Source organism: Babylonia areolata, chromosome 21, assembly GCF_041734735.1.
Source record: "Babylonia areolata isolate BAREFJ2019XMU chromosome 21, ASM4173473v1, whole genome shotgun sequence".
Lineage (NCBI taxonomy): Eukaryota > Metazoa > Mollusca > Gastropoda > Neogastropoda > Buccinidae > Babylonia > Babylonia areolata.
In genome coordinates, this window is record NC_134896.1 from 26,827,775 (window position 1) to 26,855,274 (window position 27,500).

A 27,500-nucleotide genomic window follows, 5' to 3' on the forward strand; every position below is an offset into this window, starting at 1 on the left:
TAGGAGAAAGGGCGAGAGCGGGATTCGAACCCACACCCTCACGGACTCTCTGTATTGGCAGCTGAGCGTCTTAACCATTCTGCCACCTTCCTCCCTTAACGCAGGTTAAACAACCTGTAATCCATGTCAGCATTGGAAACCCAAACATACCAGCATTCCCACCTCTGAAAACTGAGTTTGGCTGCCTAAATGACAGGGTAAAACCAGTCAGACAGTTAAAGTCTACCTGAAGGTATGACCAAACACAGGAGTAGCAGACAATGAAAACGGAAGAAGAATGTCGACAATGAAAACAAACACAGAAAGAAAAAGAGGGGAAAAAAAGAAAGAAACGGAGATCAGGTGAGATAGAAAGAATGGAAGAAAGAAAGAAAGAAAGGAAACTGTACCAAGGACACAAAACAGATGCAAATCAGATTATCACAGCCATAAAAAGCAAGGGAAAAGATTTTTCACTGTTGATTACCTTCAACAGGCTCTGGACCTGACCACCATGTTGAGTCTATGCATAGGTCAGCATCTGCTTCCCACACCCTTTCTATCCCCCTCCCCCGACCCCCTTTTTTAAAGCAGATATTGTGTCACAAAATATCATATGGATCAGTCCACACACTTTGACGCCTTCTGAAAACCAAAACTAATGGAGTACAAAGCTATGCGAGTGATGTTCCAGTTATGCTTACATGCACATGCATGACATGATCAGGCAAAAACATATACATTGCCCTTGCATTCTGTTTTTCATATTAGGAAGTGTAAAACTCTAATGAACTTTGACTGTCTGCAGTCACTAGCATGTGTGATGGAACATTAAACAAAATTCCTTTTTTTCTTCCTTTCTTCGTTCCTTCTAATCAACACAACCATTATGAGCAAACAAAGTGCATCTCTATCATTCTGCACACATCACTTCACTCTATCCTTACACAATGTTCACCAGTATAACAACAGCAATAATTCTGTGCTACATGTTTCTGATGTGCAAGCCCACATTATACACCTACACCATGCTTGCCATTATGACAATGACCAGAAAGCTTCACACGGACACCAAAGCAAGAGTGAAAACTAATACTATCATGGACACCAAAGCGAGAGTGAAAACGAACACTACATACTGCTGCTGCCATGATGGTGAAGAAAAGCACACTGCAGTGATGTGTGTGGCTACCAAGCATTATTCTACTGTAACAATGATCAAAGCCTTTCCTGATACCATGCACAAAATGGCAGTGTCTAATGACTGAAAAATATTAAAACAAGCCCACTTTATTCAGATTCATACTTCAATATATACTTGATTTGCAAAATGAAAGACACATCTAAACATATATTGACTTTACATAGATTCACATTTCAAAACATATTCACTTTGCAGATTTCCACATTTCAGCATATTTTCACTGTATAGAGATTCAGCGTACAGTACTGCTATTAGGAAAGCTTCCTAATCCACTCTGAGAGATCCCAGTACTTCAGAAGATACTTTGAACATTCTTTCAGACAAAGTAAAGTGATATCATTCACTGATCAGTGTTTATTTGTACACCAGCACACCGTAACCTTCTTTCTGTTTCAGACAAAGTAAAGTGATATAATTCACTGATCAGTGTTTATTTGTACACCAGCACACCATAACCTCTTTCTGTCTTTAAGTTTACATCTTTTCACTGTTACTGATTTTACATAAATTTTGTCATAACAGATAATTGTGTCTGTGTTTAAGGTCATTCTGAAACAAAGTTATTAATATGGCTAAATGACCTGGAAAATATCAGATTAATATCTCATAACAGAGTACAGGAACTAGTTTCACCAATTACTTTCCTAGTAAATAACCATACTACAGTCCACAATAATAAGTTATCATCGAGAAAAAAGAAAACATTGGTGCACAATATACATTCCAGTGTGAAGTAGCAAAACAGTAATAAATATTTCTCAATCCATTCTACCAGATTCAGAATGCAACATGCACACTATCAATAAAACATCCCTCCGAACTACATCTAGCACCCTCCATGGAGTGGAAAAAAAGGCTTGTTTTCCAAAAGAAAGGAGTAAGTTTTAAAAAAATTTAAAAAAAGGGGGGGGGGGTATGTATGCTCCAAAGATGTAACAAAATGAGAGAGAAGACTGGTGAAAGAAGTGGAAAAGAAAGGGGTATATTGCAGAAAATGTGAGAGAAGATTGGTGAAAAAAAAAGAGAAGAAGTTCCAGACTCAAAAGAACAGCCTCTGAAACACATACACATCATACGATCCAGAGCTAGAGATGGCGCGGCTGCAAAGAAAACGCAAATCACAGACAGATGTAATGTACACAGTATTATGACACACAGAAAAAACAAAGCACACAGAAACTGTGCCAAGTGAACAGAAAACACACACAGACTGGTTTCAACAACAAAACTGCTGAAACAAACAAGCTGTTTAGAACAAAAAGCTCAGGCAATGAACGAACAAGGATTAGTCTTCCATCCAGTTATTTTTTCCATAGAAAGCAAAACACACTGGTCACACGAGCCCTTCAGAAACAATTTTGTCTTGGTGTGCATATTGATAATCATTTAACAACCTAAACTTGAACAAGACTGTTCTTGAATGCATTTACTGGTAACTAAGCCTGAACATTGTGGGAAAAAACTTCTTTCACCTCAGGTCAGTTGAGAGAAATGATGCAAAATGTTAGTGGAGAAAAATACCACAACATTCCCGGACAATGTGCTGGACAACATTTCACAAAAGACAACATTTTTTTTGTGAGCAGGGACATTAAATGGAAAAGACAACAATCATCATACCAACTGTTCCCAAATTCCAGTGTTTTAGGACTACTCTGAAATAAACATGGGCATTATCTGGAAGGCAAGAACCACACAACCTTTGGAATTAAATAATCACAGGCAAGTATATTTTGTGCCTACACACAAATGCACACAGACACAGACAGAAAGACAGACACGCACACACACACGCGTGCACACACACACACACACACACACACAAGTACATCTTATGCATAAACACATCATCAATTTTATATCATCCATGTAACTGAAGAACTTTTTTCACAAACAGCACATACACACATTTTCTTTTTCCAGTCTCACATTCATTGTTCTTGTGTATGCTTTGTTGAAACTGTACTTGTAGACAAAACCTTTGTTGAAACTGTACTTGTAGACAAAATCTCAGTCAAAAACATATACCATTCTGCTATATTTTCAATTTTAGTACTAAGAAATAATTATTGTTGCAAATGAATAAATGCAAGCTAATCCTGCAATTTTAAAAAAATCATTAAAAAATTATCCTTATTTACCTTGGAAACATCACATGTTCAATCCTACCATGTCCCTGTTCTGTAAACAGAACATCTCCTTCTTCAACAAGAGATCATATACAATGGTCAGCAGCTGATAGTGTGGCAATACCAATTGATTAATCAATGAACAGAGTCACTTACTTCTCCTCTGTCCTGCTGACCAAGCCCAGACGGCCATAGTCCCAGGCCAGTTTCCTGAGGAACGTGAACAGCAGCAAGAGGCCCTGGAAAACATTCATCAACACTTTCAAAATGATTGTTTCTTTTTCTGGATGAATGTTTTACACACACACACACACACACACACACACACACACACACACACACAGAGAACACACACACACACACACACACACACACACACAGAGAACACACACACACACACACACACACACACACACACACACACACACACACAGATAGAAACATACATAACAACACACCATCATGCATGCACACATATACACTTACTCTCTCTCTCTCTCACACACACACACACACACACACACACATGCATATTTTGGATCTGTGTATGGATGCACAACATGTGTGTGAATGTATGCATAAATGTGTGTGTGTGTGTGTATGTGTGTGTGTGTGTGTGTGTGTGTGTGTGTGTGTGTGTGTGTGTGTGTTGACCATGAGTAAAACTGTGCGTGCATGGGTACGGTGTACATTTACATTGACATATGCACACACAAGGACATTAATCTATGTTTTCCTTATACAGTATGAGTCACAACACCCACAATGGCAATAAAGCAGCTGTAAAATGACACAAATCATCACTGACATACATAGGAAACCATCTGTTCAGAAAATAATAATAATAGGTCAACACCTCCCTGATGGACAAAATGGGCATGTGGCAAGAGCGCTGGGTTTTCAGCTTGAGGGTCCTGGGTTTGAATCCCCATGGCAGAGCTCTTAACTCACTCAGTACGGCCAGTCCTCTCTTCTCCTCTACACAGACCCCTCGGATGTCCAGTGGGTGTCTGAATGACCCAACCTTTAGCTTCCGTCGTCAGAATTGTGGTATTCTTTGTCAACATTCACCTCTTCAGTATAAGAGCCTTCCGCTTGCAATATTTTGATGATGGTAATTGGGGTGAAACGCTGTCAACGTCGTCTCTTGCGCCGTTCGTATGGAGAGAGTTAATGATCTTTCACTTTGAGTGATATTAGATTATGGATGTGCACATGTGTGTGCACATGTGTGTGTGTGTCTGTGTGTGTGTGTGTGTGCATGTGTGTGTGCACATGGGTGTGTGTGTGTGTGTGTGTAAGCATGAGTGTGAGTGTGCGTATGTGAGTGTGCACATACGTGCACATGATCAAAATATGTGTGGACCTACTTGTGCCTTAAAATTGAACTGTTACTGCATAAAAAAAAACCCACCACAACAACCACAGCATTCCATAGATTATTGAAACAAAAACAACCAGCGTACACACCCCAAAAATGGTGGAATACAACTTTCTCGATGTACTCAAAAACAGTCATACATGTAAAAGTCCACTCACACAAATATCATATCACCCCCCCTCCCCCACCCCCCCCACACCCACCCCCCCTCCCACACACACACACACAAAGTTGATGTGTGAGTGGCAGCCTGTGAACGCTGAATAAGAAGATGAAACCCCTCCTACCTAAACTGCTAAAATAGCATTCATAAACAAATACAATTAACAGTGGGGAAGTGCATTTTTTTAAAAGATTTAAATTGCCATTGCCTTTTATGGCCATCAGGGTGGTGAATTCATATTCATTGAGTCTGGGCCTCGGCATAAAAAAACTGGGCCTGACCCCCTCTTGTGCCATTTTAACATTCCTCAATGGTGGTGGTGTTGTTCGAAAGGGAGAATGACCTGATTTTTACCCCTTTTACCTTTTCTATCCAAAACTTTATTTTACAATTTTTACAAAATCTATGGCATGCAGATTAACATTATGCTCCTTTTTACATGTATGTATTTTAAGTGAAAATTGCTGTCATCTCAGCCGTTTAATCATGTGTGTGTCTGTGTGTGTGTGTGTGTTTGTGTGAGTGTTGGAGAGTAACAGTTGTAGTATTGAGAGTATGCTACTTTGTGAGTTTTATGCATTGTGTTTTTATAATATTAATGGTTCTGTTTTATGTTTCTACTACTTTTTATATACTTTCTTGTTTCACTTTAGGTACTGGATTGTAAAGTGCTTAGAGCTTGCTTATGCTTGTATTATAGTGCTATATAAAAATAAGATATTATTATTACTATTATCATTATTATCATTCAAGCCAGGTACCCAATCACACCTGAGCTGAGTGAGAAAAGAAAAAAAAAGAATTAAGTGTCTTTCCCAAGGACACAGCACTAGGCCGAAACAGGGCCTTGAACTCTGATCATTTGTGAGCACTGGATCAGAAGTTCAATGCCCAACCAGCTCAGCCATGGCCCCTTGGAGAAATGCATAGCCTCCATAATTCTTTTTTTAATTTTTATTTAATCCTTCAAAATACTGCAGTTTGACTCACTACTAAGTACTGCGCTCAGAGAGGAATACACACAGTCAACGCCAAAACCTGCTCCTTGAAATTCTCCGATGTGAACGAAAGTGTCAAGCCATGAACTGGTTTCAACTCAAGCTCTCAAACCATATACATAACTGTTGAATAGATTACTTTTATCCCACAGAAATATCTGTTTCAACTTTGAGCAATGAACCCTACTCAGTCACAGAAGAAAAAAACGAACAAGATCAAGGGAGAAAAGAAGAAAAGAAAAGTGAAAAATCAAAGAGAATGACTGAGAGAGAGAGAGGTTAAAAAAAGAGAAGAAAACAATGAGAAATCACTGAGAATGATAGAAAGAGAGGTAAAGGAAAAAAAACATTGATTTTCTCTCTGTTATTCACTTGATATTATTCAGGGTGAACAGCTGGTACAGGTATTCAATCTTTATCCTGTTCCTCTTTGTGTGAGTGAGAGACAAATACAGACAGAGAGAGAGATTTTCTTAAAAGCCTTTCCCTTGTAATATATTAGACATATGCAGGAATGTGTGTGTGTGTGTGTGTGTGTGTGTGTGTGTGTGTGTGTGTGTGTGTGTGTGTGCAAGTGCACTCAAGAGCCCATACATATGTTTGTGTGCATATCCTTGCATGCATGTGCACATGTGCGCTTGGTCATGAGTCTTGGAAACTTCAAAACAAATTTTTAAAACCCCCATCATCTGCACGGTTTCACCCCTGAAGTGCTCATTCCTAGTCCTCCATACACAGTCACACCTGGATTGTCTGTGCACCGGCAGTCCACAGGGAACAATCCTGGTAGGTAACCAGGAGGCGCACACACCAGAGGAGACCCTGCACAGCTGCTGAATCACTTTGGTGGTGTTTGGTTGTGCCTGTTCTGATTTAATGTACTTAGGACATCACCTACTAAGCCCCCTGCTGATGACAATAGTGGCTTATAGTCACGGAGCCAGACTGAGCAAGCATCTCCCACAGACTGTAGACCACCACCACGTCCCTCCAACAGCAGTCCCCCATGAATCTGCGACACTGAAGACCTTAACAAGACTCACTGCAAGTGCAGAAGTGGACGGGTACTGAAACTGAGGTCACCATGAGAGCAGGGCATGAAAGGCCACATAATTTGGGGCTTTTTTTTATAGTAATGATGAAGAAGGAGGATGACGATGATGATGATGATGATGATGATGCTATGGTAGTCCATTTCAGTTTGGGACTATATATGACAAGGCTGTACTCTATGCATCTTGTCATAATGATATCCCAGCGTCAAACAGGCCTGAGAGGTACAGACACTTGCAGTGTTGGTTAGGAAATCAGAGCAACACACCCAAAGACGCATCCATGAAGTGGATGATACTCGACTGTGTGGTCCCAGTCTTCCCATTTAAGCCCATAGCACACTCAACTCTGGGTAGGAGATGGCTACAGGCCAAAAAACCCACCTCCTCTGGAATTCAAACCTGTGTCTTCCCAGCTGTCAGACCATGACACTAACCACTTCGCCACGTGGCTTGCCCTTGATGACTTGTTATGCTTGAAAAGTCTTTTGTTTTCTTTCTCTTTTTTTTCCTTTTTTTTTTAAACTGATTAAACTGATTGATATTCCCCAAGGGAGAAACACCTCAACAGACTCTGATAAATAACAATTCAACACTTAAAGAGCATACTACTAAATACAGTTCAGTGCTTCCATGAAGGACCCGCTGGGACACCAATCGATAAACTATCACACCATGAAACAGTCAGGAATGGCGGTAACTGCTGAGGTAAAGCCCCAAGAAAGGAAAGCGATCTGTAACAGCCTGCCAAAAATCGACAGGCAAGATTTCTCGCCTCCTCACCCACACAACCCCCCCACTCCCACTGCAGTGACAGCTCACAAGTCTAGTTCATATTGATCCATGCAGCCCCAGCTTTACTTGTGTTGTGACAAATTACATGTTCAAAATTTCAAAATGACTAAAAAATAATAATAATAATAAAATAAAAAAACCACAATAGAAAAACCCTTCTGTGCTGTCTCCTATTGCAACAGATGGTGGGTTAATTATTTTCCCATTCCATTTGAATACATAAGTGTGGATAGACACACACACATGCACATGTTTCTGTACACACACACACACACACACACACACACACTCACCAAAAGCACTCATCCATTAGATGGCCTCAGCCTGACCATAAGATAATTGTCAGGGTTTAGAACAAGCTGGGCTCTGAAACCTAAATCAAATTGTTTTTAATATAACGCAGCATCATGCAATGATTATTTCTATCCATGTTAACCCCATAACATACTGAATCTTCTTTCCTCCTAAAAAAGAGAATACAATCCCCTGAAGAGAGAGTGTGGTTTTCCATCTGAAGAAGAAATCACAGAAAGGTTATGCAATTCTCTTGGCCAAGGAAATGTGCAGAGTTACCTTGCTTTGCTTATGAGAGTTAACGCATCTTGTGACCCAGGTGACCTCTCTCATCCCCCACCCCCTTTCCCCAACCTCACCTCCTCCTCCCCCTACCACAGAGTTCAAGCTGGGAAATGCCAACAACAAGAAATGGACACACACACACACACACACACACACACACACACACACACGCAAACACACACACACATGCAAACACACATCCATACACATGCAGAAAAACACACGCAGGCATACATGTAATGTATGGATGTGCACAAGCACTTATACACATGTGCATGCAAGTCACACACACACACACACACACACACACACACACATATATTCACAAAAACCAAACAAAAAAACATCAATACACACATGAACCACTTTTTACATACTTTGTTCATTACATCACACATACACACATACACACACACAAACACACACACAAACACACACACACACACATACACACAGTATTTCAAATCATTAACTGGGACAGATTTTATATTCATTATTTACACTTGGATGACTCCCAGTAGCTGTGATGAGTATGATATTCTATAACACCCCTGTCAATCAATACATGGGTCTTTCCAACTGACAACTGATGCATGAGTGCACACAAACATGAGATGGTAAATCCTTAATGGTATTTCAACTTATAGAGAGGTTCATGTTTTGCATGCTTCATAGTTTATATATATATATATATATATATATATATATATATATATATATATACATATGAATATATATATATATATGAGAAGCAGGGCTCAACTTCTGGAGACGTTTTCCCATGCAACAAATGTGGGAAGTGCTGCGCATCCGGAATCGGCCTCTTCTCCCATATGAGGACACACACCGACAGATAAGCCTGCCTGCCTACTTACCCGTCAGACCGACGGGAGACTCCATAAATAAAAAATTTATTTAAAAAAAAAAAAAAATATATATATATATATATATATAGAGAGAGAGAGAGAGAGAGAAAGAAACAGAGAAATCTGATGGCTTCACACACACACACACGCACGCACGCACACACACTCACTCACTCACTCACTCACAGTCGCACATACATCCAAACATGCACACATACCTAAACACAAACACAATAACTCCCTACAGTTAATTTTCATTTATATCAAAGTGAACAAACTGGGGGAAACCAACAACAACAAAAATTAAACATATTAAACATATATATACAAACTTTCAAGTTATTCTAAAATGAGATAAAGACTGCTTTCATTTCAGTCCTCAAAAAAAAAAGAAAAAACAAAAAAACCAAAAAAAGAGAAGAAGACAGATAAACAGATTTTGACTTTATTCCAAAGGGAGACCAACTCTCCATCACCTACCACAAAAGCAATGGAGTTGACAGCCAAAGTGCCAGGAATGCCGTTGTAGGCATCATAGAGGACGACTGTGTTGTTCTTGTGGGTTATGGTGTTGCTTGACTGGCAGTTGGGCTGCCCTGTGCTGTTAAAGGTCGTTGACATGGTCGCTCAGGTCAAGGTCATCCAGAAGCTTTATAAGTGACCTTTGTGTGGAAACAGTGGTAGTCTCTGCCTCACCAGCTGTTGTCTGTCCTCATCCAGCAAAAGTCACTGTTCATTGCCTGCCACAGTATAACTCTGTTTTATAGCATCATCAGTTGCCTGGTAGATTGAATAAATCAAATTGCGCTATTTTCAATACTGCCCATTGCTTTAAAACTGCTCCTCAAGCTGTCTCTTAAGTTGGTTTTGATTATACCTTCATAAATCAACTGCTTAAAAAATTTTTAAAAACGCACAAAAAGTGAAGTTGAAAATGGTGCTGGCAACATAACAGCTTTATTTCAAATAGTTTCAGGAACTGTTTCGCTGAATTATGTAACATGTGCTATGGAAACATTGGTGATTGTTAATACAATAAGGATGCTGACACTGACACTGGGGTAAAACTGAAATAGTTTGAAAAGTTTGTTTTCCTTTTAAGTTGAGCCTTATTATTTATAGCCCATCCAGCTATCAGTCACCTGAAGAATTCAAAAAGGGCTTATACTTGTTCCTAACTATACACATTTATTGCATATTTGTAGCTTAAAGTTAAATATTCAAAAATTATCATTCACTGTTTGAAATTTTCATTTCTCTAACATTTGAGACTCCACAGTAAAGAAGGCAGAGTAACGTAAAGGGTAATACATGTGTGAATGGAGGGTATGGGTTATGGGCCATATATACAGCTAATATACCAAGGGTACTAACAGTACTGCTACTATTGTCTCTAAAGTTCATCAACCTTCTTTTGTGGTGATCATCTTCGCACTGTGCTGACAAGCTTGGTCACACTTACTTCTTTTGTTTGTGAAATGATAGTCAACAATGAAAGATATTCTCTCACCACATGATATATATGATAGGTGTGGCAGCCCAGTGGTTTGCGCATCAGACTTTTCAATCTGATAGTCTTGGGTTCAAATTTTGGTTGCAGCACCACCTAATTGGTTTAATGATGGAGGATAGCTTATTCTTCCAATCCCCCAGGTCAACACATGTGCAGAACTGCTAATGTGTTAGCCTTTTCTGTATGTATACACAGGCAGAAAATAAAAAAACCAATTTACATGTGAAAGATCCTGTAATCGATGCCAGCATACAGTGGGTTATGGAAACAAAAACATACCAAGCATGCACACCCCCACAACGAAGAATGGCTGCCCACATGGTATAGCAAAAACAGTCAAAAGCATACTGTAAATGGGGGTAAAGGGGTGGGGGGGAGACAGAGAGAGAGACAGAGAGAAATAAGGGGCAATAGAATCTGGCACAAAGAGTGTGAGAAAGACCTTCGGGAATAAACAACAGACGACTAATGCCCATGGCCAGACTCTCCTATGACATGACATGAAACAAGTGAAAACATTGTTGAAAGAATAACCAGTTTTCCTTTCCACTGATGTGCCACTGATTACATCACACTTACTGAATATCACATGACCGGAAAGAAGAGAATAAAGGGCTGAAAAGTTTACAAGCATTGCTTTCCTTTACACTGGTGTGCCACCTATCAACACATTTAACTGACAACAAACTGGTCTCTAAAATATCCAGAGTTCTTTTCACAACTGATAACCAACACACACATCCAAAACAGAAGCACAGATGGAGAAAACACACACACACACACACACACACACACACAAGAAAAAGCATCCATCACATTCATGCCACCATCAATTGCCTCCACTTTCATACATCTGCAAGGGAGAATGAAGATATGCTACAATGTATGTATGTGTGTGCATGCATGCCTGCATGCGTGTGTGTGTGTGTGTGTGTGTGTGTGTGTGTGTGTGTGTGTGTGTGTGTGTGTGTGTGTGTGTGGATGTGTTTTCTTTCAAAGCATCCTGTGACCATACAACAAAGTAGTTGCAATGGCGGCAAGTGTTTTTCAGCACATTCATGCAGCTCACCAAACACAGTGTGCATGGAACACGTACACACATTCCGCTCCACTCCAGGCTAGTCCAGCAAGGAATAATGTCAAACAACTGACCACAACAGTGAAACTGAAATACATACACCACCCACACAAAGCTCCCTTTGTAAAGCTAACAGCCTGAAACACCCCCCCTACAGGAACAAGTGACTGGGCTGTGACTGCCCCCTCGCTCTTTATTCCCCTAATTACTGTCATTATTTCTCCCCAACGCCCAGCCAGGGCGAGAAGCGCATGGCATTTCAAGGGGAAAGTTAGGTAGTTTACGTGTGTATGCACCTGGGTCATGTATGAAGCTCTGTGTCATTCATAATCATGTTTCTTTCCGGGATCTTTTTTTTTCTTTGTTGTTGTTGTTGTGTGTGTGTGTGTGTGTTATTGTTGTTGTTGTTTTTGGTGTTGTTGTTGTTGTTTTTGGTGTGTGTGTGTGTGCGTGTGTGTGTGTGTGTGTGTGAGTTGTTGTTGTTGTTGTTGTTGTCGTTGTGTGTGTGTGTGTGCGTGTGTGTGTGTGTGCGTGTGTGAGTTGTTGTTGTTGTTGTTGTTGTTGTGTGTGTGTGTGTGTGTTGTTGTTGTTGTTGTTGTTGTTGTTGTGTGGGGGGGGGGGGAGGGGGTGGTTGGGGGGGTGGTCTTACCTTATCTTTCATTCCTTGGGATACTTTTTTTATTATTTTTTTTTTTTAAACAAATTGAGTTGGTACACTGGGTCTCCTTATCCTTACACAGAATTAAAGAACCTCTCCTTTCGAGTAAACACTAATCAGATATGAAGCTCTGTAAATCCATTACTTAGTTGTTGTGGGTTTTTTTGTGTTTTTTGTTTTCTTTTCTTTTTTTTATTACTTAGTTGTTAAGATATAGTCAATAACAGTATTTACAATAATTACAACTCAATAGCTTTTGCTACAAAACTGAGTTGGTTTGAGATATTGTAATTGCAGTATGTTTACCTTGTGTAACTTTTTGCTGTTCACACACAGATTACATAATCAGGTTGTGTGTCAATATTCTATACCCCTTTCATACCAGGACTGTCATATGTTGGTTTCATTATGTCCCGATCTCATTCTCTCCTCTCTCTCTCTCTCTCTCTCCTCTCTCTCTCTCTCAGTACACACGCACACACACATGCACACGTGAATGCCTTTTTTTTCTTTTTTTTTTAAACTACCACCATTTATAGTACAAGTTTTAGATAATTGGATAAGAAAAAAATCACATCTCCCCCATATCCCCCCCCCCCCCCCCCAAAAAAAAACAACAAAAAAAACAAAAAAAAACAAACAACAAAAAAAAACCACCAAGTTAACTAACTTCGCGCCCGTTCAATTCAATGTACATCATGTAAGAGATAATAAAGAGCTCTGTGGTGATGTGTTTTCTCCTAAAGAAAACCACAGGCTATACGTGTATATCAAAGCCAAACATGATATAATATTTTTCTCGTGTTTACTGTATCAATGATTCCATATACTGACATTGTATCAACCACCCGACGCCTTTAAACAGTGAGGAACAAGCACAGACCTGAACTTCAAGCTGGTGATGTGAGGTGGGCCTGCATCATTCCGTTCCCTCTTACAGCCACACACACATCGCAACACACCAGCTCAACACGCCAACTTAAGTTGTGTACGGCTCTCTCGTCAGATGGCAGTCACATTTTGTGTTCCATTCGGATTGTGGGTCTCTCCATCTGCTGTGGGCATATTGATCTCAGCGTACAAACATACACACCACGCAGTGCGTTCGAGCAATACACTCTTTCCTGTTCTGACTCAAGCTGCAGCACACACAGTCTGTGCGCCATCTGTCACTGAGAGCTTTAATTGAATCAACGGCTCTCTGAATATCACTGTAAGATCATAGTACTCAGTAATAGTAGTGGCAGATCACACACTTAACCGGTTGTTGGGCATTATTTTTGCCAATGACCTACTAATGGCTAATATGATTTTAACTGACTTGCATTTAATAAATGTAATGGCTTGTAATAAAACTTTAAAGCGTCAGTCTTTGCCCTATCTTCCACAAAGTGGGACACTGATTTTGCCCGTCAGTTGAGGCTAAAGGGTTAGGTTCGACACCAGTTGTCCGGCGTTGCTCTGAAAAGCTGACTTTGTGTGTGTGTGTGTGTGTGTGTGTGTGTGTGTAAGGGTCTTTGCCGTATTTTCCACTGTGTGACATTTTGCCCAGGCTAACTTGGAGGGTCTTAGTTCGACACCAGTTTTCGTTGCTCTGAAAAGTTGACATTTTTGTGTGTGAGTGTGTGTGTGTGTGTGCTTTAATCAATAGTGCCACTCTCCATCATTTCTCCTCCCCCCTGGGTTACGCGGTTGCCGGTCAGACATCTGCTTAGCAGACGTGGTGTTGCGTACATGGATATCAGTCACTCCCGGCCGAACACAGTGACGCCTTCTTGAGAAATTGCAACTGCGAGTGAAAATGCAGGAAGGGAGACAAGTGAAGAAGCTGGGGGCACGAGGGGGACTTTTGGTTTCGGTTTTGCTTTCCCTGAATCGGTGTAGGTTCCTGTTGCTCGGAAACTTCCTGGTGTCAACATCATGGCTCGTTCAGTCATCACTGACACTGGTGTGAGTACTCGCTAGGTTTAAAAGCCTCTTTTTTGTCGGCATTGGTCAGCAGATTAACTTTGTTAACAGAAGGCTACCGTGAGTAGAAACACACTCAGTGGGCGTCAGATCATGCAGAATGACTCAATCTTAAGCATACTGATCGCGGACCCTCATTCCAAGTTCACACACCGCCTGAATGCTTGTGTAGCTTGAAAACAGGTTGTTTTAAACATTGTTTCGCTCATCATATTTGGTAGCTTTGTTTACAGACATATTCAATACGAATGTCACGGTTTAGCATCACTGACCGTGGATTGAGTTTCTTTTTCTTTATCGTCCACAGGAACTGCATTTATACTGATGACAATCCGCATACATGTAGTATTAGGACTCAGCCTCAGTTATCCTTTATCACTGACAGCTCAAGTTCAACTTTTGAGTCTGACACCTAGCTCCTTTTTTTCTTTTCTTTTTTTAGGCAGGGGATCATGGGGGCGGTGAGGAGGGGGGTGGGAGAGGCTGGCATGAAACATAGTCGCCATTCTGATCTCAATCTAATTATGACATCAGAGGCACGTCATAACTTTGTCTCACGCGAAATACGACAAACTGACACACATTCTGAAGCACTAGTTTTGTATTGAAACGCAATGATTATAGCGTGATAGTCTTCATCCAAGACATTATTACTGAGCTGAAGCTGATCATCTGTTCACAACTTCTTCAGTAACAACGGGCATGCCCAGAAGGAACTAAATCGTTTGATACACACTAATGCTTGTCATCACACACACTCACACACGTGAGGGGAAGAGATATTCAGTATGCCATTGCTTGTTGCTTCAACCTCTTCTGTTTTTGTTTTTGTCACGGGCCACTCAGTGACTCAGTGGATGCTCAATAATGCAGACACGCGAAAAGCCTGTCACCCCATAGAAAACAAGTGGTAAGACCAACTAGACTGCCTGCTGTACCGTATAGTAGTCAGTCGTGTCCGTCCGACAATGGCCGTCACGGGACACCATAGGAGGCAACTGTGGCCCCCACTATCTTGGCTAGAATTTTGTTATTGTGGAGTATCTGGCCTATGTTACATTACCACTCTCTCGGCCATGGGGTTTTTGGGACAGTCGACTTTGGGCTGGTTCCCATGCAAAATGCCAACTAGCCCCTAAGGATGCAGCACTATGAGCCTGTACAATCTTGCCTCCTACTTTAAGAGTAATAGTCCTTCACAAAAGACTAAGCTGTAAATGACTTCACATTGCAGTGGAGAAACTGCTATTAAGCTCTCACTTCAGTTTGTTGTTGGCCGGCCCAACTGTTAGCTTGTGTCAATCTGTCATATTAACCGAGTGCTGTACTGATGCATTATGACTCTTGTGACATGTATATGTATGCTGATATGTTTATGCAGTGGGTCTGAATACAGATGATAAGCAGTTTACCGGTACAATTTGTGTGTGTGTGTGTTTGTGCCAGGTAAAAGTTCGAAGACTGGTGCTGATCGAGGACCATATTTCCACTGTTGAGAAATGAAAACTAATCAGCAAGCATGTAAACAAAATCCAACAGTCTGCAAATGAAAATATGGCAGAATTCCAGCCCTGTTCTCAACAACATTTGATATGTGGCATATGTTTGGAGATGTATAAGAATCCCAGAATGTTATCATGTCATCACACATTTTGTGAGGCCTGTATCCAAGCTGTTGTGGCCAACTCCCAAGGTAACTTTATTGAGTGTCCACAATGCCGAAAAAGATTGCGGCTGACCAGGAATGAAGTGTCTAAACTGCAAGTCAATTTTTATTTGACACCTTTACTTGAAGAAGCTCGATCCCCTGATCGTTGTGATAAACACCAGAAGAAACTACAATTTGTCTGTCTTGACTGTGATGATGCAGTGTGCTGTGATTGTATCTTGCAGGACCATAGAAAACATGACTTGACGGATTTGGGGAAAGCCAAAGAAGAAATCAGGGCAGAGATGAATAAAGACATGACAGAGTTTGACACTGTTTTGATAAGACTTACCTCAAAATTAGAGCAGATTCGTCGCTTCAAGCAGAAGGCTGAAGACGAAAGATCATCTGTTGAGTCTGCTCTCAGGGAAAGAGCCCGACAGCTTCATGCATTGATAGAGGGACAACTTGAAAAGTCTTTAATCTTTGCAAGAAACATAGCAAATGCTGCTGACAGAAGTGAAGACGAATTACAAGAGAATGTACACCTGGTTGAGCAGCTGCAAGAAGAAGCAAGGAAGGTCGTCGACAAGAATACTGGTTACGAAGATCTTGTGACCGCACACAAGAAAATGCATGAACACCAACAAACTACCCTTAATAATATCATGCACGAAGCAGAGAAGGAGAACTGTCAATATGGAGTTCCAGCTTTTTACTGTGACAGCACCTTGTCCCCAGCTAAGACCATGGTCAGTCTTCTGGGGCAGGTGTATGTGAACACCGCTACTATGACCATCACCATGTCCTGTGCTTTCCAGTGCTGTCCTGCAAACTCATCCGTGCATGCTTTGTGCATCAACGGGGATGGAAACATCTGGACGGCTTATGGGGATCCACGTGCACAGGGTAAAAGCTGGGTAGCAAAGTTCTCTCCAACTGGATGTATGTTGGGTGCACCCATCGCCATCTGGGGCAGGGTGTGCCTTGCAGATCTTTCACACGGCTATGTACATATGGAGGGAAAGTACTGCAAAGGGAAGGACATACCAACAACTGATACATTGGAAGCTTCCAGTCATGGTGTAGAGAGAAAGTACAATGTCTGCAGTCCTGAACAGCATGATGTCTACAACAAGTTGAGGGCAAAGTTTCTTCTCCGACAGCACGCCAACCACACATGTGAGCTTTGGTCTGTAATGACATCAGAGTGTAATGAGTCCTTTGTCAGCAATTTGCTGACACATTCACCCATTGCCATGGATGCCAGTCATGATGGTAAATTCATTGCAGTGTTGGAAGAAGGACAGAACCATGTGTGCCTGTACCATCGTGATCTGGGTTACAGACCTTTTTCCGTCTTCAGAGGAAAACTAGACAGACCCATTGAACCAATGGATGTCTGTTTTTATACGATTGGTGATGAAGAAAGACTGGTTGTGGCAGATGGATCTAGCAAGACCCTCATGATACTACGAGTGGATCAGAATTGTGGCTGTGAGTTGGTGGATCAGATAGATGTCTTTTCATCAAAAGCATCTCAAAAGCTGAAGCCCACAGCACTGTGTCCAGACTTGAAGGGACAGTTGTGGGTTGGGTGTCAAGGGGGATTCATCTTGTATGTGGCCCCACGGCCACTGGACCAGTCAAACTTCAATGTGGACAAATGAGAAACAGCAACAAGACATCGCCATGGAGACCAACCGTGTCACTTGAATATTGTCACGCCTGACATGATTATGATACCCTTGTATCGGCATTACAAAAAGTGCCCTGTCCTTGTCCATTTTCTCAGCCAAGGCTTACAAAATTGAATGCAGTGAGGGTTAGTGTTGCTCTTTTGGGTTAAAATGTACTATTGTACATGCATCATACTTACTACTATATATGCATCACCGACGGAGTGTACTCTCTGGTTTACAGCGTCATTTTCATACATTTGTATATCAAACGAAGATATGACAGCAAATGTAGCTCATCCAGTCTACATCTCAATTGACTGCAGCGGTTTGGTTTTGTTTTTGCCATGTTGTATTTTTAGTAATGAATTTGTGTGTATTCATATATGTATGTGTGAGGCATTGCGAAAGATGATTTGCCGGTTTGCTGCTTTCCTCGGTGTGTCTGGAGGTTTAACGTGCTGTGAAACATCGTTCATCGTGCTGTGCACACTGACGTTTAGTCGATATGCAGTGCACAAGGTGATGTTTCAACTCACAGACGAAGGTTGAATAGGCTACAAGGGTATTATTTGCTGTAAGCACTCTGCGGACGCCAGCATGTTTCTTTGCTTTCATTTGTCGATTCATTGTTTGCTTTACTTTTCGTAGATATTTCCTTTCTAATAAAATGAGGTATCAGAAAGAAGAGATTCAGGTGTGCTGGAAGGGACTGTCGTCGAGAGGGAAAGATCTGATGCTCATCAACGGAAGTGTGGATAAAAATAAACTGAGCTCCCATTGGCTCAGGTCGATCATGACTCATTGAAAAAAAAATCTCATTGGCTGAAAGTGTACAGCACCGCATACGTCATAGGACAAGTTCCCAGCCTCCTTTCCATTTCGTTCGAGTTCGCTCACGTTGTCAATCCTAATTTATAAATGAAAAGGGGATGGGGAGGGAACTATAACTAATCTTGGCTGCTTCAGCGTATCTTTAAAAAAATTATTGTAAACGTAGAAGTGCAGTATCCTGAAGCTCCGCAGCCAAGAGTGAGAGAGAAAGAGGGGATTTACAACAGGTCTACCAGTAGAAAGAAGAGTATAGACCTAAGAGATAAGGATAGTGAGCGGGGATGGTCTACTGTAGATCTACGAGTGAGAGTACTGTCGTTTCTGACGTTGTTGGTTGAGAGCGGAGAGAAGTTGTAACTGATGTTCTTGAACATTTTTTTTTTTAACAAGAAGAAAAAAGGAACAAACAGCAGGTCTGGATGTTGTTTTTTTTCAATAAAGTTTTAATTACACTCACTGTGAACAACTTTATTCCCGTCCCCCCCCCCCCCCCCAAAAAAAAAATGTACGCAATATCTCATCCAACTATGTAAGATACCCTCCATATGGAAAACATTGTGTGTTGTTTCTGTTCCCAGCTGCATGAATGATCTCCATCCTGTGACTCTATATTTCTGCCATTTGAAGATATTTAATAGAGTTGTTTTAATACACTTGCTGGGATCTGTGATGGATTTTTTGAGATCCCATTCTTTTAGCTAAGTAACTTTCACACATGAAAGTTAAATTTTCAGATGGTTTCATGGATTTTAGACAACCTCATGAACAGACCACAATTGTGAAAAATAAGACTTTTTCTGGTGTTTTTTATACACTTATACTGGTGCATCCAAAGGCACTGTGACGTCACCCTTTCTTTTTACTTTGTAGCCACCATGGCAAATTCTTTTGCATCACAGACTGATGGCTGGGAGAATGCGAGTTTGATTCCCTGCAGAGGTATTGCTTTTTGGCCCGCAGCATGCAGGTTCCTACTGTGCTATGGCCTTATATGGGAAGACTTGAACAACACAGCCAAGTACCATCCAATACATGGATGTGTTTTGGGGTGTATATCTCAACATTCCTGACCAACATTGCAAGCGTCTCTTTTGAGCTGGGGCAACATCGAGACAAGTCTATGAAAGGAAGAGTAGAAAACAGCCTCATAACGTAGTCCTAAACCTAAAATGATATCGCCAAACTTGAAATGGACCTCCATAGCAGCCTCGTCTTTGTCATCCTCTTTCATTATTATATTAGAATACTGTCCCAGATTCTGTGGTCTTTCATGCCCTGCTCTCATTTATGATTCCTGTCCACTTCCATGCTTGGGATGAGTCCTATCAAGGTCTTTGGTGTTAGCAGATTCAAGAGTGACTGTCAAGGGGATGTGGTGGTGGTCTCCACTCTGAAGTGGATACTGACTCAGCCTGCTCCATGATAAAGCCATTTATTGTCGTCAGTAGTGAGCTTAATATGTGAGTGTCCCTAGCACGTTAAATCAGAACAGGCACTACTGAACACCAAAGTGACACAGCAGCAGTGCAAGGGTCTGCTCTAATGTGTGGCCTCCTGACAACCTAGCACTGATGGTTCCCTGTAGATTGCTAATTTTAGGACTGCAATGGGTGAACCTGAGTGTGGCAGTGTATGGGGGACAAGGAATAATCAGTGTGGGAGTAATGCCACTGAAATGTGCAGATGATGGGGCAGCAAAACAAAAACTTGGAACTGACTACAGGATGAAGAAACCCAGTACCAAGGGCTAGGGGAGATATTATTGACCAGGTCAATACTTACAAATACCTTGGTGTAATGTTTTGTCACAAATTATCATGAAATGAAAATTCAACTGCACTTGTGTAAAAAAAAAAGTTGTGTATGTGCTTGTGTGTATGTGTTTGTGGTGAGCATGTGGGTTTTACACAATCCTAGGCACATGTAAGTGGCAGAGAACAGAAAGCATGTCAGAATGGATGGCAGGAAGAGTGGTGGGTCAGGATTGTTCGAGGGGAAGGGAGGTGATAGGTGGTTGTGAAAATGTCAGTTCCTCTCAAAGTCCGTTTTTTTCTTCTTGAATTTATGTTGAAATAAAAACTGATATATGTAAATATTAGTTACTTCTTAAGTGTTTTACTTGTACTTACTGGTCTTAAGAGTGTGTAAAATTTGATGTTTGCCTGTTTGTTAGATTTTATGTTTTAAGTAGAGTACCTGCATTTTTAATAATTTCTGATAACCGGTAATTGATTTAGAGCTGAGTTTCTTATTTTGGAATTAAGTTTCTTTATATTTCTTAAAGTACATGTTGAATTAGAACTTATCAGTTATCTTTTTTATTGCATGCAAGAATGCAATGGTTTTAGAACAGGAACTACCAACATTTTGTTGTTTAGAAATAACATTTCTTGGTGTTGCTAAAATACATGTTATTTTGTTTTACGCTGCCATAAATTAAGTTGCTATGTTTTATTACTTTCATATTCTTATTCAGCTTAATGTGTTTTACTTTTGACTTTTTAGTTCAACCTTTACCATGTTGATATGCAAGTCGAACTTGACTTCTGACTGAGAGACTGTTTTGTGTGAGTGATGAGCCTTTGGATGCACATATAATTTCCATCTGGATTAATAAGGAAGTATTGTACATAGTTATTGGCAGGTCTGCACAATGCAAAACAAAATCAGAGTTGTGTCAATATCTACCTTTTGCAGGTACTGAGCGGTGCAGATTTTTCAGTTTGTTCAACACAGATTGTTGAAAATCTGGACATGTTTTCCTTTCATCAGAACATCTAAAGGCTGGGTGAAGGTTATGTATTTAGCCATATTAAAAATAAAAATAAACCTATTACTTGAAAACGCACGATTTATTCATTTCAGAACTGCATTTCTGTCCATGGTCTGGAATACAGTGATAAATGCCATAATTAGCCTTCTTCTTGTACATGCACTCTCTCTCTCTCTCTCTCTCTCTCACACACACACACACATACACATCATCAGCAATTTATGTCACCCATGTAATTTTTTCATGAACACAATGACACAAAAAGAAACATTTCACACATCTCTTTCAATAAAATCATAAACACACACACACACACACTCTCTCTCTCTCCAAAGGTTTCACAAACCAGCTCTTGTGTACAGACAAATACACATTCATCCCCCCCCCTTTTTTTTTTCTACTCTGGTCACTACTGAAGATTTTCAGCTTGCTTCAGGAAGCCGTTCAACTTCATACCTGAAAAAAATGACACAAAGTTTGAAGAACATTTTTTCATAAATATATAAATCTTTTTTTTTTTTTTAATACATAAAAGAAAGAAAACCATTGTACAAAACATTAACTCAATCTGGATGATCGAACGCTATTGCGTTCCTGATGTAAGGTAGCGTTCTGGACGATGGAACGCTACAGTGGTTTCGACAATTAAAATTTTTTCCACGTTTTCCTCATGGGGTAGCATAACAATCGCAGCAACACCAGGCATTGTGAACGTGTCAAGAGTCAAATGGAAAGTTTCTTCATGAGATTTCATAACAACACACTCCACAGTGAGCCAGTGACTTCAGAACCCCACACAACATGCTAATCTGCATAAGTATCGAAAATGGCATTGCAGGTGATATAAGTGGAAATTTTTGGAGCAAACTAGATCACAACAGCGGCTTTTACCGCTGCTGAAGTGATTGAAATGCTTCAAACTGAAGGTTTCAACATCGATGAGGATGATGAAGACGTTGAATAAAGTATCTGCAGGGAAGAAAGCAACCAGCAAGAAGTTACTGATAGTGACTCAGCATCTGAGAGCAGTGAAGAGAAAGGGGGATGGGCGTTCACACGAGATGAGGAGAAGGGGTCAGTGGGTCAAGTACAGTAAGTTTAATTCACTTACTTTATGTTTTTGGTTTTTTTGGTGACTTTTTTCCTAACCCTAAAAAATGGGTCGTCTGTAAGGAAAAGCAAGGGAGAGAACTATTCGTCCGGAGTGAGTTAAATTGCAGCAGAGATGAACTGCTAATTATTCAGGGAAAATTACAGTCACACGCTAAGCTAATGGCTGTTATTAGTTTTTATGTTTTCAACATTTCTGGGCTGTTTGAGAAAGCCTGACTTTCACCTGAAAAGATCAGTTTCCAGTTTATCTGCAGGGTGCCAAGTATGTTGTCTAATCACAAGCAGCATAAGCTGGCATTTGATGGAAATGCGGCAACACATGACAAAAATATAGCTTCACAAATTAATCAACAACATAGATGGTTTCCTCAAAGAACTGAAATGGACATCAAATGAAAAAAATGCAGTACAGATCCGCTATAGAATTCAGTTTCAGCAGGGCATTTCTTCCAATCTAACATTTTCATGGTCAGGGCTTCTGATAACTCATAAATATGCATCTCTGATGTTCTGATAACAGAAAGGACACACTGCATATTCATCAAGCGGGAATGTTCTTGCAATTTTTAGAACAAACACATAAAGAGTGAAAATCGTGTATGGCAGCTTCAGGATTGTCTGCTATGAAAAAGTTGTTTCCCTTCACCTGACAGAAGTAACCCCTCCATCCCACCTCCCCCCCATGCTCCCGCCTTTCCTTCCCTTTTATTCCTTTCAGTTCATTGCTGTTTTCATGAAAATGCAAGCAACATGTCTCTGGAAGCATGGCTGACAGGTGGTGGAAAAGGAAAGCAAGACTGAACTGCTCACACCAACACAGTAAACAAGTCAACACCATTGTGCTCAACTGATACCGATGAAAGCTAAAGAAGGCTAAAGTAAGAAAAAAAAACGCTGCTCAAACAAATCAATATTTTGTGGAAAAATTCCAATGGTTTGACTTTAAGCAAACCTGTAGTATCACGCCTATCAAGTGCATGTTGTGTGTACAGATGTAGCAGCGTTCCCAAGTAGCTCCAGCAATTTCTAAAAGTCTGTGCTTTTGTCTAACATGAGGAGACTGCTGACCACAAAGCTGCGAGTATCACTGATAAGAGACTAGCTGAAATGGCTTCATCAGTGAAGAAAGCTGAAGAAACATCTTGACATGTGTTACTTGCCCAGACAGGGGCAGCTCTCATTCTTGCTGCAGAAAACTTGCCAGTTACAAATCAAGAGTGACCCTCTCAAGGTTGTCTGCAACCTCCTTCATTTCTTGCAAAAAACTGTCTCTGGAATCCCCGTCTTATCAGAAGCCCTGATGGTAGTTCACAATAAATGTGACTATATTACATTATAATTTAAAAATGGAAGATGCACACATGTAAAAGAATTCAGAGATTTTAAACCCCACTTTCAAAGTGGGGATAAAAATTCCTGAGTTCGCTTACATCAAGACCAAAATCTGGAGAATGAATGGAAATTACTGAACAGTGTTGTCAGCAAATTCAAATCCACACATTAGTGTCAATTATAATAATAAATGTAATAGTGTGGTTGACAAAGAACAAAAAATTTTATATGAGGTTTTCCATGTCTCATGATGAGTCAAAATTATTTTTGTGGAGAGGTATATTTTGTCTGTAATAGGCTTCACTAAAGAACAAAGCAAGTGACAAATACACTGATACTCACTTGTGATTGTGGAGGTATATGATGGGTACACCAGGAATTTTGCGTATCCGGCGTTTCAGATCTTTGTCATTGGTGGCCACCATGTAACATTTGTGCTGAAGAACAGAAAAAAAGTAAATAGTTTTCTTCATTATACGGACAAGCAATACAGTGTTTACTACAGATGGAAATGATAAAAAAACAGAGAAGAGTGTAAGGTGTGAGAGAGTGCTGCTGAGTGGGTCAGTTTCATCAATGAAACAGTGGGACTAATCAGTTACACTTCCCTCCCTTGGTCTGAAAGCCCTGTCTGTAAATGAAACAGAAAAAGGTAACCGTCTAGCTTTCCAAAGAAGCCACCCGCATCCATTTGTATTTTCATAAAAAATCCTGATTTCAGTTTACTTTGCCATTCTAAAATAATGTCCACAAAAGTAAATGGATTACACACTACTATACAAACACATCACAGAGAAAATGTTTTACACACACACACATACATATAGACACACACATATACATACATACACACAAAGGGCAACCAGCACTGTTGTCACATGCAACATTGTGATGGAAGAAAGAGGGAAATTAGGTCAACTTGACCCCTCCAATACATTATGATTTTCGTTTTTTTTTCCCTTTTCTTTCTTTCTTTCCCCATGTGTGTGCGTGTGTGCATGCATGTGTGTGCATGCATGTGTGTGTGCAATGTGTATGCGCATGTGCGTGTGTGTTCCTTCTCTCCCTCATAGTCAGCTCAGGTTGTTTTTTTCCTCGTGCATGTATACCTGCACGTTATTAAGCTGAGCTACAGGTTTGATGGAGAAAAGCTCACCTGTCGATGTCATGGGCAGCGGAAGATGTTTTGATCACTGGCATTTGTACTTGGTCAGGGAGAGGCTGTTTCTGTTTTTTTTTCAAATCCTGCTCCATATGTTTTGGAGTGAGAGGATTTCCGATTTGGTTCGGTTTTGGGGCCTCCAGTGCCACTGCGTTTCCTGGGTCCTTGTCCAACCAGGAGGTCTGGAACTGCGTTCCAGTTCCAGGAATTTCATCTCATGTTTTTTTCCCCTCATGAGCTCTTGAGGCGAGTCATGTTGGAAGGGAGTGAAAGTGATGGTTTTGTTTCTTTTTCTATAGACAGGGAGCGGCCACTGATATGTATTTCAGTTTTTGTTGCTGTATTTTATATATACACTTGTGAAATTTCAGTGCTGTATAGCTCTCCCTATCCTTGTGGATCTAGCTTTTTGTATATCGGTATGCACTCATCTTCTGTTTTGTTTTTGTGATAATGATAATCAATTTTCTTAAGACATTCAGCTGTACGTGTGGGTGTGTGCGAAACCCCTCTGTGTGTCTGCCTTAGCACTTGCATCCTGTTTTTCTTGTACTTGACTCTCGACTCAAGTCTGTTTACAGCTCTGAAGAGTGTTCCCACGAGTCCCGCACATTCCCCAGGTGTTATGGTCGTCCTGGGCTCACGCAACCCACCTTCCTGAGCCTCCGCCTTTGTCCTGTGCACCTGTAGCCTTCCCTGCACCTGAGAGTTCCCAGAGTCTGTCACAGAGGTGTCCTTGCCGCGCATGAAGATTGCCGCCTTGCATGCCCTGTCTGCAGGACTAGGACTCTCAGTAGTCGCCGGCATCTTGGTTTGACCCTCATGCTCAGGACCAATGTGAGCCAGACATGGACGGTAGAGGATGCGTGTGCACGTGTGAGAGCAGTGCACAAGAGGGGTGAGTGTGTGTGTTCGAGCGAATGTGATTTATTTATTTTTGTTTTGTTTTCTCTGATTCCCACTTAAAAAACAACAACAAAGCTTGAAATTTGTATTGGCGGGTTAGTAAGGTTGGGAGGGGGTGATAAAGGGAAAAAGCTGTTAGTGCCTCATTGCTGTCGCTTTTGCGAGTACGTCTGTGTGAGTGAATAAAGTCTTGTATTGTTTGTAAATTTCTTGGTGTGAGCTGCAATATATTGAGTGTGCGAGGATCCTGAGACCCATTTTTTCTTAATTTTTCTGTTATTAGATAGCGCGGGACCAGTTGGGATGTAGGTGGGTCCTCAACCTTTATCGGTCACGTACAACTGTCTTGACTTACCTGTGTGACACGCTCCACAAGACAGTCATCAGCGTAGGTTCCTTTGTGCAGACATGGCAGACGTTCAAAGCGTGGATCTCGAACAATCCTTCAGCAAGAAAACACTTTTTTTTTTTTATTTGACACACCAAAAACAAACAAAACAAAAAATGTTAAAAGAGAATACATCCCATAATGCTGAAAAAGAACAAATGATAATGACTCAAATTGAAAAAGTAAGTATTGTGGAAAGAATTAAAAACACAGTACCAGAATTGTCACTGAACAGATGCTTTCCTGGCAATGGACAAAATTATCAGTAGTATAGCTTCTCTGTCCAATAAAATGTTGATATGAAAATCATGAAACTTTCAATTAGCAACCCTAGCCACAGTTAAAACTTTAGAAGAGGTAAAAATATACATATAGATAAAAAGACTAGTGCTCAGAAAAAGAAAAGACGGGCGCAATAGCCGAGTGGTTAAAGCGTTGGACTGTCAATCTGAGGGTCCCGGGTTCGAATCACGGTGACGGCGTCTGGTGGGTGAAGGGTGGAGATTTTTACGATCTCCCAGGTCAACATATGTGCAGACCTGCTAGTGCCTGAACCCCCTTCGTGTGTATATGCAAGCAGAAGATCAAATACACACGTTAAAGATCCTGTAATCCATGTCAGCGTTCGGTGGGTTATGGAAACAAGAACATACCCAGCATGCACACCCCCGAAAACGGAGTATGGCTGCCTACATGGCGGGGTAAAAACGGTCATACACGTAAAAGCCCACTCGTGTGCATACGAGTGAACGTGGGAGTTACAGCCCACGAACGCAGAAGAAGAAGAAGAAGAAGAAGAAAAAGAAAAAATAATATGTTTCACCTGAGTGCAACCCTGTAACGCCTTCCTAGTTTCTCCAGTTCAGCCATCACGCAGTCAGTGATGTAGGGTATGCCTGAAAACCAACAATAGAGTATATTCATCCAAACAGTTCACACAAAAATCATCACATAACCACTATCAGTCAAAATAACGTTTATTTGTGTATCTCAGTTCTCTCCTGATTCTTTAACCTGAATCATCAACATTTTTTAAGATAGTACTTTGTGAAGGACTCAGATTCACACACACACACACACACACACACACACACAACCTATCACATATACTCATCCCCTAATACCAAACCCTGTACCCCACCCACCCCCATCCGAAAGAAAGAACCCAAAGCACACTGACATTTGGCAGCCAGGCACTGCATGAAGGACTGGAAAACGTCCAGCTTGCTGGCGATGCTGAAGTTGATGAAGTTCGTGTCCACCAGGATGCGGAACGGAGGTCCCAGGTTCTTGTTGTAGGAA

At 40.8% G+C, this 27,500-nt stretch overlaps 3 protein-coding genes across 6 annotated transcripts in view; 1 reads left to right on the plus strand and 2 right to left on the minus strand.

The window, feature by feature from the left end:
* LOC143296459 (osmosensitive cation channel TMEM63C-like) overlaps positions 1–13,618 on the minus strand; it is a 49,249-nt gene extending 35,631 nt beyond the window's left edge. For 2 of the 4 annotated variants that reach the window (XM_076608403.1, XM_076608401.1), the window contains exons 1-4: positions 11,729–11,875; positions 9,627–9,886; positions 3,469–3,551; positions 2,251–2,283 (exon numbers count right to left, since the gene is read on the minus strand). In XM_076608403.1, coding sequence (XP_076464518.1) covers positions 2,251–2,283; positions 3,469–3,551; positions 9,627–9,767 — 257 coding nt within the window. In that variant the 5' untranslated portion in view covers positions 9,768–9,886; positions 11,729–11,875. Of the gene's footprint in view, positions 1–2,250; positions 2,284–3,468; positions 3,552–9,626; positions 9,887–11,728; positions 11,876–13,278 lie in introns of those variants that run through there. The other 2 variants (XM_076608402.1, XM_076608405.1) reach the window with 2 other exon arrangements.
* Positions 13,619–13,940: 322 nt separating this feature from the next.
* LOC143296460 (uncharacterized) lies at positions 13,941–21,362 on the plus strand. The gene is made up of 2 exons (XM_076608406.1): positions 13,941–14,345; positions 15,810–21,362. The coding sequence occupies exon 2, from the start codon at positions 15,918–15,920 to the stop codon at positions 17,679–17,681; it is 1,764 nt and encodes a 587-aa protein (XP_076464521.1). The 5' UTR covers positions 13,941–14,345; positions 15,810–15,917; the 3' UTR covers positions 17,682–21,362.
* A 141-nt stretch (positions 21,363–21,503) lies between these two features.
* The window catches only part of LOC143296461 (rRNA-processing protein FCF1 homolog), a 10,148-nt gene continuing 4,151 nt past the window's right edge, over positions 21,504–27,500 (minus strand). Inside the window, exons 4-8 of the mRNA XM_076608407.1 lie at positions 27,379–27,500; positions 27,022–27,094; positions 26,166–26,253; positions 24,085–24,179; positions 21,504–21,753 (exon numbers count right to left, since the gene is read on the minus strand). The exon at positions 27,379–27,500 is cut by the window's right edge and continues 27 nt beyond it. Coding sequence (XP_076464522.1) covers positions 21,720–21,753; positions 24,085–24,179; positions 26,166–26,253; positions 27,022–27,094; positions 27,379–27,500 — 412 coding nt within the window. The 3' untranslated portion in view covers positions 21,504–21,719. The remainder of the gene's footprint in view (positions 21,754–24,084; positions 24,180–26,165; positions 26,254–27,021; positions 27,095–27,378) is intronic.